At 39.9% G+C, this 19,146-nt stretch overlaps 2 protein-coding genes across 12 annotated transcripts in view; both read right to left on the bottom strand.

The window, feature by feature from the left end:
- Mff (mitochondrial fission factor) overlaps positions 1-4,896 on the bottom strand; it is a 28,382-nt gene extending 23,486 nt beyond the window's left edge. For 4 of the 11 annotated variants that reach the window (XM_051190581.1, XM_051190582.1, XM_051190583.1 and 1 more), the window contains exons 1-3: positions 4,707-4,894; positions 1,658-1,765; positions 788-962 (exon numbers count right to left, since the gene is read on the bottom strand). In XM_051190581.1, coding sequence (XP_051046538.1) covers positions 788-825 — 38 coding nt within the window. In that variant the 5' untranslated portion in view covers positions 826-962; positions 1,658-1,765; positions 4,707-4,894. Of the gene's footprint in view, positions 1-624; positions 663-787; positions 963-1,657; positions 1,766-4,706 lie in introns of those variants that run through there. The other 7 variants (XM_051190574.1, XM_051190575.1, XM_051190573.1 and 4 more) reach the window with 6 other exon arrangements.
- Positions 4,897-7,121: 2,225 nt separating this feature from the next.
- Col4a3 (collagen type IV alpha 3 chain) overlaps positions 7,122-19,146 on the bottom strand; it is a 117,975-nt gene continuing 105,950 nt past the window's right edge. The window contains exons 45-52 of the mRNA XM_051190571.1: positions 17,203-17,274; positions 16,990-17,115; positions 16,071-16,169; positions 12,556-12,768; positions 11,812-11,989; positions 11,586-11,700; positions 10,683-10,855; positions 7,122-10,095 (exon numbers count right to left, since the gene is read on the bottom strand). Of these exons, the coding sequence (XP_051046528.1) occupies positions 10,011-10,095; positions 10,683-10,855; positions 11,586-11,700; positions 11,812-11,989; positions 12,556-12,768; positions 16,071-16,169; positions 16,990-17,115; positions 17,203-17,274 (1,061 nt within the window). The 3' untranslated portion in view covers positions 7,122-10,010. The remainder of the gene's footprint in view (positions 10,096-10,682; positions 10,856-11,585; positions 11,701-11,811; positions 11,990-12,555; positions 12,769-16,070; positions 16,170-16,989; positions 17,116-17,202; positions 17,275-19,146) is intronic.

Here is a 19,146-nt window from a genome sequence, read left to right as displayed (position 1 = left end):
ACTTGAGGACACTGATTAGGAGCAAGTTTCTACAGTAGCATATAACCACGATACAAATGAGCACACACAAGCATTCTCTGTGTGTAAGCAAATAAGCATGTAAGCAAAAATGCAATTCAAAAACGCCTGAAATAAAATTTAAAAGTTCCCACCCAAAAGGCTAAGAGAGCAGAGTTCAGAGGGAAAATGCTTGCCTAACATGCATGAAGGCCTGGTTCAATCTCTAGAACTGCAAAGGAAAAAAACAATTATGTGGAAGACCGTTGCCTGGACTTTTTAGCAATGAAATAAGAAATTGGCATTGTGCATGAATAAATCCTCTCAACAATGAAAATCAGAATCCAAAGAGAAATAAGGTTAATGTGCAATTTATCAAAAAAGGCATAGCTCCCTCAAAATCATACAGTGCACACCAAAACTTCTTACTGCAAATGAATGTGATGACTGAGATGCAATGAATGCCAGATACATGATTTACATCAGTAAGTCCTTAATGTATGCATTCATTTCAAGGGGTGAAGTGTTGGCATTACTAACCTATATTAAATATCATATTTATACATTGTAGTTTTGAGAAACATTAAGTATTTTTGAGGGGAAAATAGTACAAATGCATTGAGTAACCTTCTAAATTGGAGAGGGATCCATGATTCCAGGGAGATGTTGCCCCCAAATAAAAAATGCTAAGAAAAGCATAAAAGAGCAAGGTTAGCTTATGGTACGCAGCTTTTAAGCTATTGTCTGTCCAACCTATAATACCAGCTCAACCGAAAAAAGTTTCACTGACCTTCCTAGTGATGTGTCACTGCCCGTTCTCTTATTCATTTTAATAGAGCAAATACACGTCTACAATAGCTATTAAATACTGCTACCCTGTAGTTGTTTACTTTATACAACAACTTCCCTACAGATCTGAACTGTTTTTGGAGGTGTACATAACAACACGGACACTGCTTTTCCAGCTGTAAAAAAGAAAGAATAAAAGTCAGTATTTCAACAATTCATTTTATAAGAGAGCTAGAATAAAACTAGCTATTTACTTAAAAGGGCTTGATTTGAGAAAGCAAATTTCAAAAATGTCTCAACTGTCACTCTATATTACCTCACAAGTCAAAGATGGTTTTAAGTCTAGCCACTATATCATGATTTTGCAATTAGAGTAATTGAAAGTTCTATCATTACATAAGGAAATGTGAAGATTGGGGGAAGCATGGCTACCAGAAAACCCCTTTAATCACATTCCAATGGGATATTAAAAAATCATGAAGGAAATGCAAGGGTAAAGTAAATGTATTTGAGCTTGTCTAAAATTTGGTGCATAAGTGGTTTCCTGAAAAGGAAGCCAAATTACAGTAAGTTCCCAGCAAAGTATAAGTCAAGATTAATAAATCATTAAAGACAATATAAATGTCTTAATCACAGGGGTTATTCTGTAAACTATGTTAAGGCAATATAGACAGGTGTCTTCATCATCCCTTTTTTTGCTTTTGTTTTAAACCCAAAACCTTCTCCAGTACACTCCTTGAATGTTACTTAGTGTGGCAGACCTAGTTGGATTGAGAGTGCCAACTAGCTTCTTTTATCTTCTGCCTGAATGTCTGCTTCTTAAGGAACTGACATGCAGATGCCTCAAAGACGAAGAAAACACCGTACTTACAAATGTGAAGCAGCGGCTTGCTATTTGGCACTATCTGCTTCTGTGCTTCATAGTAAACCCTTACACTGCTCCAATGCGCATGTGCTAGATTGAGAGCCACTTCTGTCCCTAAGGGAGAAAAACAGTGACAGAGAAGATAGGTGATGCCAGTGTTTAGAGACTTAGCTGGAAATTCTTCAAGTCACAAAGATACACAACTTTACACTAAGAAACAAAATAATCAGAGAAAGAACTTCAAGCTCACCACACATTTTAGTGTTCTAGACAGAACCCTGTGACTAGTCACCATGTAAAGCAGTGGTTCTTAACCTGTGGGTTGTAACCCTTTGGGGGCCATATATCAGATATTTTGCATATCGAGTATTTATATTACAATTCATAACAGTAGCAAAATTACAGTTATGAAGTAGCAATGAAATTATTTTATGGTTGGGGGTCACCACATGAGGAACTGCATTAAAGGGCTGCAGCATTAGGAAGGTTAGAACCAGTGATGTAAGGTAAGACATTTATCTGGAAAGCTGGCAGGTCAAAGATATGTTCAAGTTAAACCAATGTGTACATACATATCATGGACATAGTAAGGGAAGTCAGTTAAGTTTTCATTTTAAAACACAGAACCAGAAGTAAACAACACTGTATAAAATATATAAGAACACATAGAGAGGGTTGAGCACTCTCTCTCTGAAGCAGAGTCAGAGTTCAAGGCCAGCTTATACCACATAGACTTATCTAATAAAGCACAACAAAGCAGCAGAGCATACAAAGAAATGGAATGCTCCACCTAACCTTACCTTCCACCATCTACGTTCCCACAGGCACTTTTTTTAATTATTTATTTTTTATTTTACATGTCCATCCCAGTTCCCTTTCCCCCCCCTCACTCTCTTCTTCTCTGCCCCCTCACATGCACCCTGACCACCCTCCCTCCCATCCCCCCACCCCAATTCCACATGTAGGGTGATGTAAATCTGTCAAGTCATTTGAAGTAGGGACTAGAACTTCTTTCCTGTCTCTAGGTTAAGGCAGTATCCCTCCATGTGGAATGTGTCCACAAGGTCCTTTTGTGCACCAGGAATACATCCCCACAGGCACTTCTATTCATTTCTGAGCATCATTATAAAACAGATGCTTTCCCAGCACTTATGTATCTAAAGCATGGGAAAGGCTTAGAGACTTAAGATTTAAATTACATTATCTCACAAAATGTGCCAACACCCACCAACACTTTGCTTAATTCCATGATTCAGTCTTATTTACTCACTTTGAAAGGACAACTTCTGCAGTTAAACCACCTAAATTTCAAAGTGAGTAAAACTTCTCTGTTAAGATGCAATATTACTGCCTCAGCATTTTCCATGTTTCAATAAAACAGATCTTTTAAATTTTTAATTTAGTTACTTTTCTTCCTCATTAAACTTGATACTTTGGGCAATATTCGCTGGTGACAATAAACTTCTTTTGGGGCTAAGGCTTTGTCCTTTAGAATCTGCTTGGTAATCACTACATGCTTGATGTATAACTTGAAGAAAACCTCCCTTGGACTCCTAACTTAGGTGCAACAGATCCACTTCCTAGGCCATAGCCACACATCAGCAAAAATTTCCAAATTCATTGGGATCCCATGCATTTAATTTCTTCTTTAACCTGCCTTTAATTTTTTAAAACACAAATCTATTTTTAAAAGAAATATTTAATCAATACCTTAGAACCATAAACTTGATGTATGCATATAAGCACATGTAAAAAAACAATTAAAAAAATGAAGACAAAATGGATCAAAGGTCTTCACATAAGAACTGCTGAAATTCGGAATCTGCTAGAGGAAAACAAGCAAAACCTTAAGGTTACATAGGCATAGCCAAGGACTCCTCCAAAGAGCCCAGGAAACAACACCAAGAACTGGCAAATGGCATTGCCTGAAATGAAAACTTTTCTGACCAAACTGGAGTGGAAATTCCATAGAATCATTGTTGATCAGGACTCAGACCTAAAATTTATAAAGAACTCAAAAATTAATAAGAACCTCAATCTTGTATCTATTAACAACAACAACAACAACAAAAAAATCCACAAGAGTAAGGAGTGACAGAAAAACCTTGTAAGCCTTATCGGACAGGAAGGGAGACAACACACAGTTCCTCCCAGAGCAGCAACTGAGTAAAAAGTGTATACTCTGGAACACCAGACAACACCACTGAAAAGCTATCTCAATTCACAAGTCCCTGAAACCAAAAAAAAAAAAAAACCCACCTCCTCACTCTGTGAGCTCAGAATAAATACTAACGAGGAGTAAATTGTCCTGCGTTCCCTAAAGGTTTTTCTTTGGGGAAATCTCATTAGTAGCCCATGGGACTGACTGAGGGAGACATTCTCATTCCCTGTGTCCCCGCGGAGGCCTGCATAACACTACCGGGCTCAAGCTTTATTCCTCTCAATTAGAAAGCGCCACCAATTCAGAGAGCGCACTGCTCTTGGCAGAGATGCGCTCAGCTCCTAAGCCAAGACTCTGGTTCATTTTCTTGTGTTTTACAATTGCAACAAGGGCTCGTTTTTGCAAACGGAGGTCGGGGGAACCCAGCTCCGGGACGGCACCCCTAAGAGCGAGCCCGCATAGCCACCAGCAAGCAAGGATGTTTTGGCCAGCTCCGGACCTCCCAAAGGCCTTTCTTTAATCACACGGGTTTCACACACACACACACACACAGAACCGCGACAGGCGCAAGGTCATACAGTGAGGTGCGTGGACCCGAGGAAGAGATGCTTTAAAGCCCAGGTCCAGGCTTACATGTAGGCGCGCCTCCCGCTCCCTTACCCCATAGTAGATTATTGTTGTTATTATTATTATTTGTTTGGGCAGTAAAATTCGGTTTTTGTTCCATAGAACAAGATGCCGAGGTTGAAAGAGTGAAGAAGCTGACCTAGATAATTGCAGGGCAGGGACCTCAGTGCAGGCCAAGGCCGGGGCCGCTCCGCCCGGCCCGGGAGACGGGTGTGACGGCCGCAGCGCCAGGCCCTGAGCCCGGCTTGGGGAGACTACAGCACTCACCCTGGGCCCGCTGGAGGGTCCCTGGAGGGGGCCGCCGCCCGCCGGCTCCGGGGCGCTCGGGCGGGCGCTCGCAGAGGCCGTTGGCCGAGCGCACCAAGGCGCCCGGGCAAAGGAGCGGCGGAGAGGCCGCGGCGGGCCGGGACAGACGCGAGAACGTCCAGGACTGGCCCCTTCCAGCAGCCGTAGCGGAAGTAGGTTCTTGGTCATGTGACTGAAAAAGGGCGGATGTTACGCTCAGGCGCGTGAGACGTCAGTAAGAAACCATTTTTGTTGTGGGCAAGACTGTCCCTCAGGTTAAAAGGTTCAAGTTCTTAGATTGCATAACTCTTGGGGTGGATTTCGAGACATCGCTGTCTTTAGGAACTTCGCGTTTGCAAGGTGAACCAGTAGCCTGTTTTAAAGAACTGCCTGAATCAAAATTCGCATGGTGCGAGGGCCGAGAATCTGTGTATACCTCAAAACAACACACCCAAACAAGGAAAACCTCAGATGCTACCCCAGAAATGTTATCATCCTTCAGAATAGTTTGGCAAGCTTTCTGAATTGAATTCTTGCATTCTTTCTAATATTGGAGCAGGATACATGAAATTTCCTTTTTTCCTTCTAAAGGTCAAGTGGAGACACCAGTTAAATTGACATAAAGTAGATGAACAGGATAGTAGTATTGTGTAATGTTTTACTCTCTTGGCTCTTTTGAGTCCTCCCCCCTACACACACACACTTAAACACAGAGTCTTATTATTACTTAAGAATGTCCGGCCTTAGCTTGGCTTTTTACCAGCTTTTCTTATCTTAAATTAACCGATCTACCTTTGCCCTCGGGGTTTTTATCTTTCTCTGTTTATCTTACTTTCCTTCTTGCTGGGAGGCTGGCCCCTGATATCTTCCTCTCTTGCTGCTCTTCCTCGGTTTTCTCCTGTTTCTATTATACTCTTTGCCTGCCAGCCACGCCTATCCTTGCTCCTGCTTCAGCTCTTTATTAGAGCATCAGGTGTTTTAGCTAGGCAAAGAATCAATTACAGAGTTAAACAAATGCAGCATAAACAAAAGTCACACACCTTAAAACAATATTCTACCACAAGAGGGAAGCATATGCCTTTTATTTAGTAAATTTTGCTTGTATATTAGAGTATAGAAAAATGAAGAGCAAAAGAAACACTTGGTACCCCAAATTTATATCAGAAGCTGGGCATTGTAGTAAATTGTAAAACTGTGAGATGACAAAGGGATTTGGGCCAGGACACTGAATAAGTGATTAGGAAGATGAGCATTGGTATAACTAGGTTGTTTTTTGTTGTTTTGTTTTTGTTTCATTTGTTTTGTTTTTCTTTATGACAGTAGCTATAAGAACATCTTTCTGGTACAAGAAAGTTACCTTTCTTATGCAAGTTTTATTTCACGCTTTTTAAGTGCCTTTGTCTCAAAATCATCTTAATTTCAAATTGCCCTTTTATGGGTGTGTCCTATTACTTTACAGTGACAAATAATCCTTTTTTATGTATAGATTAAATATTATACTGTCATTCCAAGTCAGTGCCTTTAGGGAAAGTAGGGATTAAGCTAGGTAGAACATATGTGATCAAGAACTTTAGAAGTGAGGATCCTACTGTTCCTGTTAGCCCTTATACTTCTTAAATGTGGCAGATTGACTTTTTTGTCCTTAGCCCTTTCTTTTCAAAGAAAAAACTTTTGAAATAACTTATTTTTTTTAAAAGAAAATGAAGATCCATAATCTACTTATCAAACCCGAGTCTTCTCCCATAACCCTGATTTATCATTTATCTTCTGGAATCATCTGAGTCTACTAAACAAGACAGTGTTTCATGAAATGTTAGGGTTCTTAACCTCACAGTGTGTACAGTCTTCAAAAAAGGGACGTGTGTGTGTGTGTGTGTGTGTGTGTGTGTGTGTGTGTGTGTGATAGAGGATGTTTTCCTCTGTTCATATGGAAAGTCTATTCTTTACTGTGTTATAGATTCATGCTAGGTCTTTCTTTACTTCTCTCATTGATGTAACCATTGGTTTTTAAAACTTAATCTGTCATTGGCTTTTTCTACAGCTTCATAGTATATAAATCCAAATAATCTGATCCATTTTGTTTCATGACTTCTGGCTATTTTATGTTTCCCAATAGGACTTAAATCCTAGTATAGTTTTACTTCCAAAAATGTTTCCTTTTTCAATTCAGACAGTTTTTCTCCAGTTATAGTTTTCAGTTATGGCAAGGTTTTTTTTTTTTTGGCATTGAGATTCAACATACTGTAGTTATCATTTACTGTGTTAATTTGACAGTTATTTTGGGTGAGACTGAATATAAAACAGTAGCAGCTTCAATATTTTTTGTAACTTGAAAGTTACGAAGAATATTTTTATAAACCAAAATAAACTTATTTCCATTAAAAAACAGATGTGATATAGTTGTTCTTTCAATTTTATTTTGACAAAACAATAGAACTTTAGTTATATTAGTATATTGTAACACATCATAATTTTGTCAGGATATAATAATATAAAATCAATATATCTTAAATAAATTTAACTTGGTTATAGAGAAAATATTAAATTAAGTTTAGTGGTAGTAAATTACATATGAAGTATAGAAAACCTTTGTAAAATTAGCAATACAATTCAAATTTAAACAGTTTTAATATTCTTATAAATAAATTAATAATGTTTATCTTGCAAAAACAATCCATTGACAAGTTGGTTATTTTAGCACACTGTGAAATTCTGAAGTTGAAGCACCAAATTTCAAATAAACATTTTGTTAATCAAGTTAAAAAAATTTAAAGATTTATTTTTATTTATGTGGCCTGCATCTGTGCGAGTGAATGCCACCTTTGCATGGGTGTCCTTGGAAGCCAGTTGGATCCCTTTAAGCTGGAGTTTCAGGCAGTTGTGAGCTTCCTGACTTGGGTGTTGGGAACTGCACTCTGGTCCTCAGACGAGCAGCCAGCATTCTTAACCACTGAACAATTTCTCCAGCCACATATGAACTTAAATTCTAACTTCGTAATTTACTCATAAACACCTGGAAAGTAATATGCATGGCCTATGTTTTAATGCTCGCCCTTAGACATGTGATTGAATAACTGTTGGTATGGCTTCACTGGGATGTAAGTGTTCAGTGTTACCTGTCTTTCCCCAGAAGTCAAGCACTGATGAGAGGACCAGAGCAAATGAAGGGGGCGAATGAAGGGCGGCCACTTAACATCAGCACCAGTCTGGTAGTAAAATAGATTACCCTGAAAGTCACTTGTGGAGTTTTAAAAGGTGAAAGGGCTGTTTGCCTAGTGAGCGGAGTGCACCAGAATCATGGGGGAAATTTTTTGAAACAAAATTCTAGGAGATGGAGACAGAAAAATTCTGGTGATTTTGGGGGCTAGCTTAGGCTATATAATGAAATACTTCTCATCAAAACAAACACACATTTCTGGTTTCAAGATACAGTTTCTAACTTTTTTTTAGGTTTAGAATATTCTTGAATTGGCATTTATAACAAGTTCCTGGGTGCTGCTGCTGCTGTTGCTACTACTCAGGGACCCCGCTGGTCAAGATGAGTTTTCATTTTATTGCTAGATGGTAACTAGGACAGTAGGATGTTTTCTGAATAGGAAAGCTAGGTGAAATACATAATTGAAATGAGATGTTGCACATGTTAGTTCAGGTGGAAAAAAAAGGTCTCGGCAGCAGTCACATTGAGTGGTGAAGAATGCCAACCCTTGTCTATGGTCTTGGGTCACATTTTCCAATACAAAGGGGATACAGCACCAGCGTGAATGTAAATATCAGCACCATCACTTCCACCTCAGTGGATCAAGAAATGTAAGCTTTGCCTCCTACTGCCTGGCCCCTGAGAGCCATCAAATAGTGCTACAACTATTTGATTTGTAAAATGTTTGTTTTCTTAGCATTTTTCAAGACTTAGCTTCTGGGGTGGTTAAGGGATGTTAAAGGTCATGAACTTTTCCTGGGCATAGATCTTATTTTTTAAATTTAAAATTTGTGCATACACTATTATGTGACTGTGTGTGTGTTGGGGGAGGTTGTATGAGTCTTTACACAAGGAATATGTTGCTTTCTCTGAAATTAGACCAGAAGCAAGTCTCTCTCACTACCCCTGCTCCCACTTCCAGCACGGTGTATGGGACCTAGTTCAGTACTGAAGAAAATACTTGTTATACTGATTTAAGTACACTTGGGAATGTATCAATATACTTAAAGCAAGTTTTAAGACATATAGAAGCGGTTTGAAGTAAGGTTTCTCTGCAGATGATTGGTGAGAATAGATAATGTGTGTGTGTGTGTGTGTGTGTGTGTGTGTGTGTGTGTGTGTGTGTGATGTCTTCCAAAAGAAAAATTATAAAAGTAACAAAGAAACAGATTGTAAAACCATGTTATGTACTATTTTGATCAAAGAAAAATGTTCGGTGTCTGATAAACCAGCGGGCGAGTGCCTCTATTCCTCCCTGGTGATACTCTTTAAGGTCAGTGTTTACCAGAATGGAGAGAAAGTGCACATCTAGTAAGTGGTGTCCTTGTTGCTTTGAGTATATTGAAAACTGAAGAGAAATGTTTCAATGTATGTGTATAGCATCCTAGTAAAATTAATCCCCTGAGGGTAAACATTTTACCCCCTTTGAATCTATTGACATTAAAGTGAGCTCCATGAACAAGCCAATAGACATCATCAACCAAACAGAAAACAAACCCACACTTTATATCCAAGCCTGTTACAATCCCCTTCAGGAAGTTTCCTTTGGTCCTAGCTTTGGGCATGTGTAAATGAGTCCTGAAACATCATGACTCTAATTCATCCTGTGTTCTTGGGCTTTATCCCCCCTCAATAGGTCTGACTATCCAGTTCTTGCCGTGATGTGCTGGTGTTCTGGATGCACCCATCTCCTTCTCTAGCTGAAGTCTAAGGTCTCAGGAAGGAGATGGAAAGAAACCAAACTCCTTAGGTCAAGAGTGGGAGACAAGGAACACATTGTACATCTATTGAACCAAATTCCACTTAGTTTGTGGGACAAGCCCCACACAGGCATTGTTTAGTGAGTGGAATGTGATTTCAGTGACATTTTGTGGAAAGCTGTTGCCTTCCCACAGGGAAATTTAAACCACGGAGATGTAAAGACCCACATTACAGATTAACTGGAATGACATGCTGTCTGGTGTGGTGAAACTTGGCACTACTGAATCTTCACCAAACAACACTGTTAGAGAAAATGAGATCTAGATAAATTGCAGGCACCAAGCCATGACTTCGTTATTTAAGAAGGAAAAAAAGTGCTTCAGTTTTCTTCAGGGTCTTTTCTTCATGCACACCTGACAGCGGCTTATGATTTTGTCTAAATTTCCAGCTTTCACAGTTGATGGAATAGGTTTTCTGAAATAAACACAAATAAAAGAACTCATTGATTTGTGGATAAAAGGGAACACTTAATTTGCTTTGAGTTTTGTTAATAAACATTGTAGCTTATTTTAGTTTTATTACAGAAACATCTCTCTTTATAACAGAGAATTTCTGAAAAGATAAATTATGTTTGCATATATAAACATATATCAATAGTTTATATTTTCATTGTGTTTCATCAGAATTCATAGAAACTTTCCTGCAAACCTACAGATTCATTTTTTAAATGAATCCCTTTTAAATTATTATGAGCTTTCTAATACATTACTTTAAGATCAGTTAGTGTTTTATTCAGTAATTTACTATAAATCCATTTATGTGTTAAATATGTTTAGTGATGACAAGATCATGTGTACATTTGGTCTTTACTGACACGGTGAGAAATAGAATCTACTTGTTGACTTGAAAATACCTCTAACCTTGTAGTATGAAGGTAGCATTGTATTGGCAGGAGTGAGTTAATGTAAGTACATCCATACACAGGTAAAAAATTAAAAAGCAGATACAGGCAGCCTTTGGACAGCTCTACAGCCAAGTCAAAACTGACATTGCATAGTTACCTGAACATTCTTTCTGGGCTTAATGAAGCCAGCCAGAAACTATAGGAGTTTGAGTAGTAGTTACATGTCCCCCGTCCGTGGCATTCTATAAACGGACTGGCTCGGAATTCCTCCAGGCAGGAGCCAGGTGATGCAAGTGCTTGGCCAGCGCCCTCAGAGCCTGCACTTGTGAACTATCACAACGAAAGGGTCTCAATGAAAAACTTTACTCACTGGAGTTCAAATACAAGTCTCCCACATTTTGGGGGTGGAAGAGGAGCAGTAATTTAAACAATAACAACAACAAACCCGGAAAACAGAACTATCTCTCCTGTTTTATCTAGATTTGCTAATGCTCTTGGCATCTTCTAGGAAGACACACAGTCATCCAAAGGAAAGTGAGAGCTGGGAGTTCTCATGCCTCATCTTTGAACACGTGTGAGCACCTAGACCCGTTACTACTATTGTTTTCTCATCCTGCCTATTGTCTCTCTTAACTACTGGGATATAAGCTTCATGAGAAGAATGTGGTACCTGCCAGCCTTACTGCCCAGACCAGCTGGGGCTCTTGATGGGTGTTCAATGTAGTTACTTACTGATTGAGTGGACAGCTGTGAGTTTAGAAGGGGACCGATGTATGCAGAATGCGCCAACAGCTGTTGGCACGATGGATGGACAGGCTGTACCCTGACGTTAGCAGTAGAGTCAGGGCTTTCCTCCTGCCTCTACCTTGCGAATGCTGGGATTACTCGGTTCTATGGACTGCTGATGAATGAAACGTTAAACTTTCATCCCCAGCCCCAGAGTTGCTACTTAAGTGTATATTTGGATTGTCAAGCATCTGTGACATATTACACATATTAGCAGTACAAGAGTCTATAGATAACAAACACTACTTCAAATGTGCTAAGGCTCCCCCCTTACCATAACGAAGGAAAAACCTTTCCAGAGAGAGACCCAGCCATGGGGACATGGAGGGATAGCAGTAGTTTGGCTGTGAACAGCTATGGCCATCGCAGGACCTTCACAAACAGTACATCTGTAATGTGAAACCAACAGTATGTGTGACAGCCACTTTCTACCTTTACATTCCTTACAAGTTAAGCAATCCACTGGGCCCTCTTACAAAATGAAGGGATTGGGTTTTTACCTGCTAATATAGGGTTCAAGAGCTCTGCCAGTAATTGGAGCCATGTCCATTGGCACCAAAGCTGGTGTTGACAGCCAGTATGAATAATCATTCCGTGATGCAAAATTACATACATTATTGATGTTACAGAATAAGAATGGCATTGTGGTGAATCGCTGGAGGCAACTGCCCAGGGTGCCTAAGAAAACATGAAGCTGAGTATCACTTCCAGTAAATTAAACTAATTTTGAGTATCATTATTTAGACACAGGTTAATTATCACATAACCAGTGACAAAGCTGGACAAAAGAAAAACAATACAAGAGAATATTTGCAAAATGTGTTGAAAAGCTTTAGCAATGATGAAAGTCAAAGCTCCAAATGGGTAAACAAATCCTCCCCTATCAAGAATGTTTCCTACAGCTCTAACCACCTGGATAGAACTTGGGGCCTGATGTTGTTCAGGGACAATGACTTTGCTTCAGCTATTTCCAGGTATTCATAATATAGGGAGCTTTAGAAAAGATTAATAAGAGGATTAACAAAAGACAAACGTTGAGGAGAAATTTGTTAGCATTGAGCAACTTAGCTAGGTTCCATCTAGCAGTTCACACATCAGGATGAAAATTAAACCTTGGGCCACAATTGTTCTCTCAAATGCACCAGAAGATGCTAATATGGTTTGCAGTGACCTTCAGAGGAAGCTCCCACCCTATAAATATTTTACAATCTGCATCATAAAGTGACTGGAAGCTAGACCCTTACCAAGGTCTTGTCCATGTGCACGTTCGTTCCCTTGTACAAAAAGAAGAGAAAACCCACTGTAGAGTGGTCGTGTTCCTTCAGGACATGAAGGAGTGGCTGTGGTTTGACTGTGCCGGGTGAAGACAAACCCTCGAATTCTTGTCCCAGAGGCAGGTGTTCCTCTGTCTCCAGGTTTCCCTTTTAAGCCTGGCAATCCATCCAATCCAGGTGGTCCTTTGGAAAACAAATTATACATGTCGCAACATGACCATGCTCTCAAACTTGTTTTCCAAAGTAGTACTTTGAATGAGTTAAAGGAATCTTAGGGAAGAATGGGCTATAAAATGGTTAGGATTGTTTATTTTAATTATCAAAAGGGTTAAGAACCACTAAGGAGATTAGTCAGACATTCCTGGGTGTGTCTGTGAGGGAGTTTTTAGAGTTGATTAGATCATCAGCCTTCTGTCCTAATGCATGGATCATAGATGGTGGCTTTCTTGGGAGGTAGGAAGTGGGGGTTTATTTTGGAATAATGCATCTTGCCCTGGACCCTTCTGTATGCCTTTCCCTGCTTTCTGTCTTCCGTGCATTGAGCAATGTTCTTGCACCACGTTGCACCCAAGCATAGAGCCAAACAGCCATAGACTGACCCCTCCAAATCCAAGTGCCAAAATAAATCTTTCCTCCTCTCCATTATTTATATCAGATATTTTGTCCAGTGACACAAACATAGCTGATGTGATGGAGAAATAACATTAACTATAGGTCAGTCTATCACAGGATGTATCCTGTCACTCAAACATGAATGTGTCTTCAGTTTTTTGAGATCAGGTCACTTTTTGATCTTTGAATTCTTTTGGGATGCCTGGCATTGCATTTTACATTTGATTTGGTAGTCCTCATGTACATTTGCTTTTATGAATGAACAAATGGCTTGACTTAAAATGTGTGTGTGTATATAGGAGGGGATGTAGAATCAAATAAACTACCTACAACTTGTAAAGTTGCTCAAGTAGATAATAAAAATTACTAAGTTTCAGGTAAATCCAGAAAGCAATTATGTAAAATTTTGAATGTTCTTTCCAGAGGTACAAACTTTAAGAAAGCTTTTGATCCATTAGCAAGGCAGACAGACTTCTTCCTACTTTAACAAGGGTTCTTTCTTATCTGCAAGAGTTGTAAACAGAGTGGTATTTACACTTTGGCTTTTCTCTGCAATTGGAGCAGGCTGATTCACTTCTGTCACTTTCCAAATAGGAACTCAGTGAGTTTCTTCCTTCTTCCTGTCCCTCCCTCTCCTCCTCGGAGTCTCACAAGTCTACAGTGGCCTTGGCTTTTTAATACATGGGAGGAAGATACATTCTTTATTTTCCCTAACCTCTGAGGGTGATAATTCCCCGGTCATAGTAACGCTCAACCTTCCTTGGCTTGTGGCACTGTTTTTTAAAGGCTATGGATCCTTAGGAGGTGGGGCCTAAAGATTTTACCTGCCTGTAATTCTCCTTTTCTCTGCTTGCTGCCCCAGCAAGAGGTGAGAGCTTCTTCTGTGGTCACAAGATGTTTTCACTGCTGTGTCTTTCCTACTGGTGACAAATCTGCCCTCCCTTAAGTTGCCTCTTTTGTGGATGTTTATCACAGTGATGCAAAACTAACCAATATGATTTTAAGCAGAAGATGTTTTCTAGTGTCTCCATGGCAACTGTGAAATGATTAGCTGAGAATGGCAAAAACTGCAGGTAAAGTTTCATACTCATACAGCCAGGCATGGCGGCTCACGTCTTTAATCCCAGCACTCAGAGGCAGAGGCAGGGGAATCTCTGTGAGTTTGAGGCCAGCCTGGTCTGCAAAGTGAGCTTCAGGACAGCCAGAGCTACACATAGAGAAACCTGTCTTGAAACTGCCACTCCCTTCCCCTCCCCACACACAAAGATTTCATGCTTGTGCACTATGCATGACTATGCTACATCTTTATAGATATGAGCTTGAATCCTTGTATCACTCCTTTGGGGCCTCTATAGCATTTAACTACTCACTCATCAGTTACCAGTACAATCTGATTTGTAGTATCCTATGCTTGGTGTTACCTCATTATAAAATCCAGCTCTGGTAATTAGAGTGTATAAATTAATAGAACCATTTGCAAAAGTACATTATCAATGAAATCAAATGGGTGGATGTCCTCTAATGTATATTCCCAGCAACACTAGATCAAAATTAACCCTGTAGTTAATATTACAGTATCATATTTGAATTTAAGTGCCTAATCTAGTTGGGAAATCATACGAGGAAGTTATGCTCTCATTATAAATCTGGGAATTTTAGGCAGTTAAACATTTCAGTATTTTCCAGAGGGATGCTTTGAAACTTTTGCAGAAGATAGACTTAGAAACATAACTTATATTCCAAGCAGAACATTATATTTGAGAAGCACTTTTTTCACCCAAAATATACACATAAATAGTTGACTTGTGTTCAAAAATAGTATGTTAAAAGGTGGCTTTCCTAAATAAGGAAGCAAAGTTGTTCTATTCATGCCAAGATAGCATTTTAAAAAGAAAGAAAGAAACAACAACAGCAAAACCCCTGACTCAGCATGATGCACTTGTTGAGAGCTAGACCAAGCAAGACTTTCCCTGAAATCCTGCCATATAGAGTAGGAACATAACTCCTTCCCTTCTCTAAACCAGACACAAGCTTGGTGGAGTCAGTAATAGCCTGGGACCAGGGCCTTAAGTGTTTTTCCCTGAGACTCTGACATATGGGGAAGGAACACAGTTCTTTTTCTAAAACCCAGGGTAAACTGGGCAGAGCTGTAATGACCTGGGGCTGGTGCCTTGTGGGAGGAGTTGTGGCTTAGAATCCTAAGAACCCAACTTATCCTGCCCTGAGGAGTTATGGCTATCATTCCCCAGGCTACTGCAAGCTCTCCAGGCCCCTGCGTTCTCCTTGAGCAACATTGGTTGATTAGTTTCCACTCACACTATCCCCTTATTCCCTAGAAACACTACATCAGATGCTGTACTTCTTAACCAGCTTGCCTGGCCATAAGATACAGCTTGCACAAGACTTCCCCATTCCAAACTTTCCTATCTTCTTCTGATCTTCTGGCCCTCCCACTTAGGACCCTGTCACTGAAGAGCCACCTGCTGGCCCAGGTCATACACCTTCTATAAGAAATTATTAGCCAACATAACACCCGTAGGAAATTAAGGAACAATTGGCCTTTCTGAAAATAGGATACTAACTAGTGCCTCATCAGCTCTATTTGTTCGTAGCCAAAGATTTATACCTTGACTGAAAATGAAGAGTATATCTGCCAAGGGCAGAATAGACAGTGTATTCCAGTCATTTGTGACTCTTTCTTCTTCCAAATGAACATATGGCACCTGCTTTTGTTCTAATCTGAAAAAAAGTACTAACCAGGAGACCCAGAATACTCTTTCTGGCAGTCATCTGATCACTCACAGGTATAAATGAGTCTCCTCTGAACGCTGAAACAATACTGCTTCAGCAAGCGAGACAAGCTGGGTGTTTACCTTGTTGGCCCTTAGAGCCTTTGTTGCCCTTTTCACCAACTGGTCCTGGAGATCCTGGTTTTCCATCCTTGCCTGGTTTGCCTCTTGGTCCACAGGGCCCTAGGCAAAAGGCAGCATTGGTTTACATGCCATCACAATGAAAGGTCAGGCTGCCACCCATCTGAGGAAGCTCAGGACTTCTGCAGTAATGCCAGCCAAGTTTGACATCCAAGGAAGGCCTTTAGTCCTGAGCAAACTGGCATGTTTGCTCACTTACTTCCACAGAAGGCCTTAAGAAACCATGAATATATGAACGTGTATGGTGCTTTGTTTTATTTTATTCTAGAATTCATAATGCCTATGAAGTGATCAAACCAATAAGTAATACCCTTCTCATTTCTCATATGATTCAAGCAAACAGAGAACAAGAGTCCTAGTCATAAGTCTATTCCTATATGCTAAGACTAGGTGAGGTGTTAGGTTCGATTTCCAAATATCAGCATTCTGGGAAGACTTTGGAGTCATTTTCCCCTTCACACTCGGCTGTACAAACTGTTAGACTAGTCCATATATGCAGAACTTGGGTGTAGTTAGGCATTCATTTAAAAACTGAACTCCAAAGCTGGCGTTTCCATAGACGATGGATATAATACTTTTATCTTAGTAAAAACAAAACATGGCATTTTAAGGTGTGCTTTTTCTTTGTACTATGCCCAGATGTTTTTATAAGCGCCTAAGTAAGTTCTTTTTTTTTTTTCCTTCTGCTTTTTTCTTCCACTTTTCTCATTAAGGATAAACGAGTCCAGTTCTAAATTGCCTATACAAGACCTTGCGGTGTTTAGTTTTTCTGTGATGTTCTCTTGCCTCCTTGCAAAATACTTTACAGCTTTTCGTGGTTCACCCTTTGCTAAGGATCTGGGTCAAGGGTGCTAGCTCACACCTGGGATTCCAGGTGGTCCCAGTGGCCCAGGATCTCCTTTCATTCCTGGTTGTCCAGGTGGACCAGGTGGGCCTGGGCTTCCCGGAAGGGAGATGATCTTAAGTGTGCCTGGTTTTCCACGTGCACCTATTGACATAAACACAATGAGAACGTGGCTTCACAATACCACCCTTTCCTTATAGACCACAATTACAGAGAAATAGATCTATTTACCAGGTGGTCCTTTTGGCCCTGGTGGTCCTGGATGTCCAATTGATCCAAGAAATCCTGGATTACCCTTCTCTCCTAAGAAGAAGGGAGAGAAAGAAAGAATCGAAGAAAAAAGCCTTGTGTTTTAACATTCACAGGGAAGTGTTCCTGAGAGTTCACATTTTGAGTCTGGGAACCAATGAAAAACGGATAAGTTATGAGGCCCTACCGAACCCATGTTAATACTACTTACTGAGCTTCTTACATTTGGTTGTCTCAGTTCCCTACTTTCTTATTCTGTTTCTCCAGCTGTATGGCTAGCCCAGAGTTCATTACGTCAGGAATCCTCATGGAAATTTATTTATGTAGCAAAATGGTTAACACTTCACTTCTACTCATAATCTTTTGTATAGATGATAAAAGGTTATCAAAATTGGATTTGGAGAAATACTCCTTCAAAGAGTATTAAAAGTACATAGAAATGGACTGGGCATGTTGCCTTTAATCCCAGCACTCAGGAGGCTGAGAGGGTGGATCTCTGCGAGTTTGAGGCTAGCCTGGTCTATAGAGGGAGTTCTAGGACAGTCACTACTACATAGAGAAACCCTGTCTCAAAACGACAACACGGATTACATATAATTATTTAAGATAAAGCAACAACACAAATTACATGTAATTACTTAAGGTACTTTAATATTGCCGGGCATTGGTGGTGCATGCCTTTAATCCCAGCACTTGGGAGCCAGAGGCAGAGGCAGGCAGATCTCTGTGAGTTCGAGGCCAGCCTGGTCTAGAGAGCGAGTTCCAGGAAAGGCTCCAAAGGCAATACGGAGAAACTGTGTCTCGAAAAACCAAAATTAAAAAAAAAGGTACTTTAATATTAAATATGATATCAATAGGTGAAATATAGTAAGATTGGGCTTAGTGATGCAGGCTTTAATCCCAGCACTTGGGAGATAGAAGCAGGAGGATTGCAAGTTTGAGGCTGTCTCAAAAAAGCAAAACAGAGAAAAGGAAAAAAATAGAAACAGAACAAAATAATTAATTACTGCACCAAAAATTAACTGACAACTACTTTAGAAATTACCTGTTTTCTATGAGAACCAGAAGAAAGTATGACTGTTTACTTGTGCCTATGAAAAGCTACCTGGAACTTTTTCCAAATGAATAAGCAAAGTCTCATAGAAGATCCAAACAAGGGTTTGATTCTGAAATCTAACCGATCCCAGGCATTGGTTGTAAGACTCTCTTCCCTGCTGACCTCTAAATATTTAAAATCACTAAAGGATGTTTTTCCTTGGTGGAACTTTTACGTGCTTACCACACTGTCGATGTTTTTATCCTGAGACATCGGAAGATGTTGTCATTACCTGTGCCCAGGAAGGCCTGCCTGTATTCATCCAACCCAAGTCCAGTGAGACACCTCCCAATCACTCACCATGATTTATCCTCAACTAACTGCTCCTTAAAAGTCTGGAGTCTGTAGAAACTGTAAAAAGATGTTCTAAAGCCCATCTGGACCTCCTTTGAAAGGACTAACAGTTTTCAGGCATGGAAACCCAGCCTTGCTCACATGAGATACAATTGTTATTTAGTATCCCAACAAGGCTGTGATATAGAGTCCTGCACCATGAAATTCATACTAGAGGAATGAACAGTTAAACAATGATGCTAATAAAAAAAAAACTTATTTGCATTACATTCCCAGACAGAGTCTCACTGCATAGCTCTGAGGCCTGGGATAACAATATAGAACAGGCTGGTCTTGAACTTTTAGTCATCCTCTTGCCACTGCCTCCCAAGGGCTAGAATTATAAGCATGCTCTACTACACCTGGCATATCACAGAACGTTTAATATTAAGAATATCATGGCTTGAATTTCAGTTTTTGAGCTCTTGCCCAGCATGGATGAAGCTTTCGGTTCAGTCCCTATCGCTGTAAATAAGTCCCTTAAAACACTGTGCATA

The sequence above is a fragment of the Phodopus roborovskii genome, unplaced genomic scaffold (genome assembly GCF_943737965.1).
Source record: "Phodopus roborovskii unplaced genomic scaffold, PHOROB, whole genome shotgun sequence".
Lineage (NCBI taxonomy): Eukaryota > Metazoa > Chordata > Mammalia > Rodentia > Cricetidae > Phodopus > Phodopus roborovskii.
The sequence above is the reverse complement of the archived record's forward strand: the minus strand, read 5'-3'. Positions and strand labels throughout refer to the sequence as shown.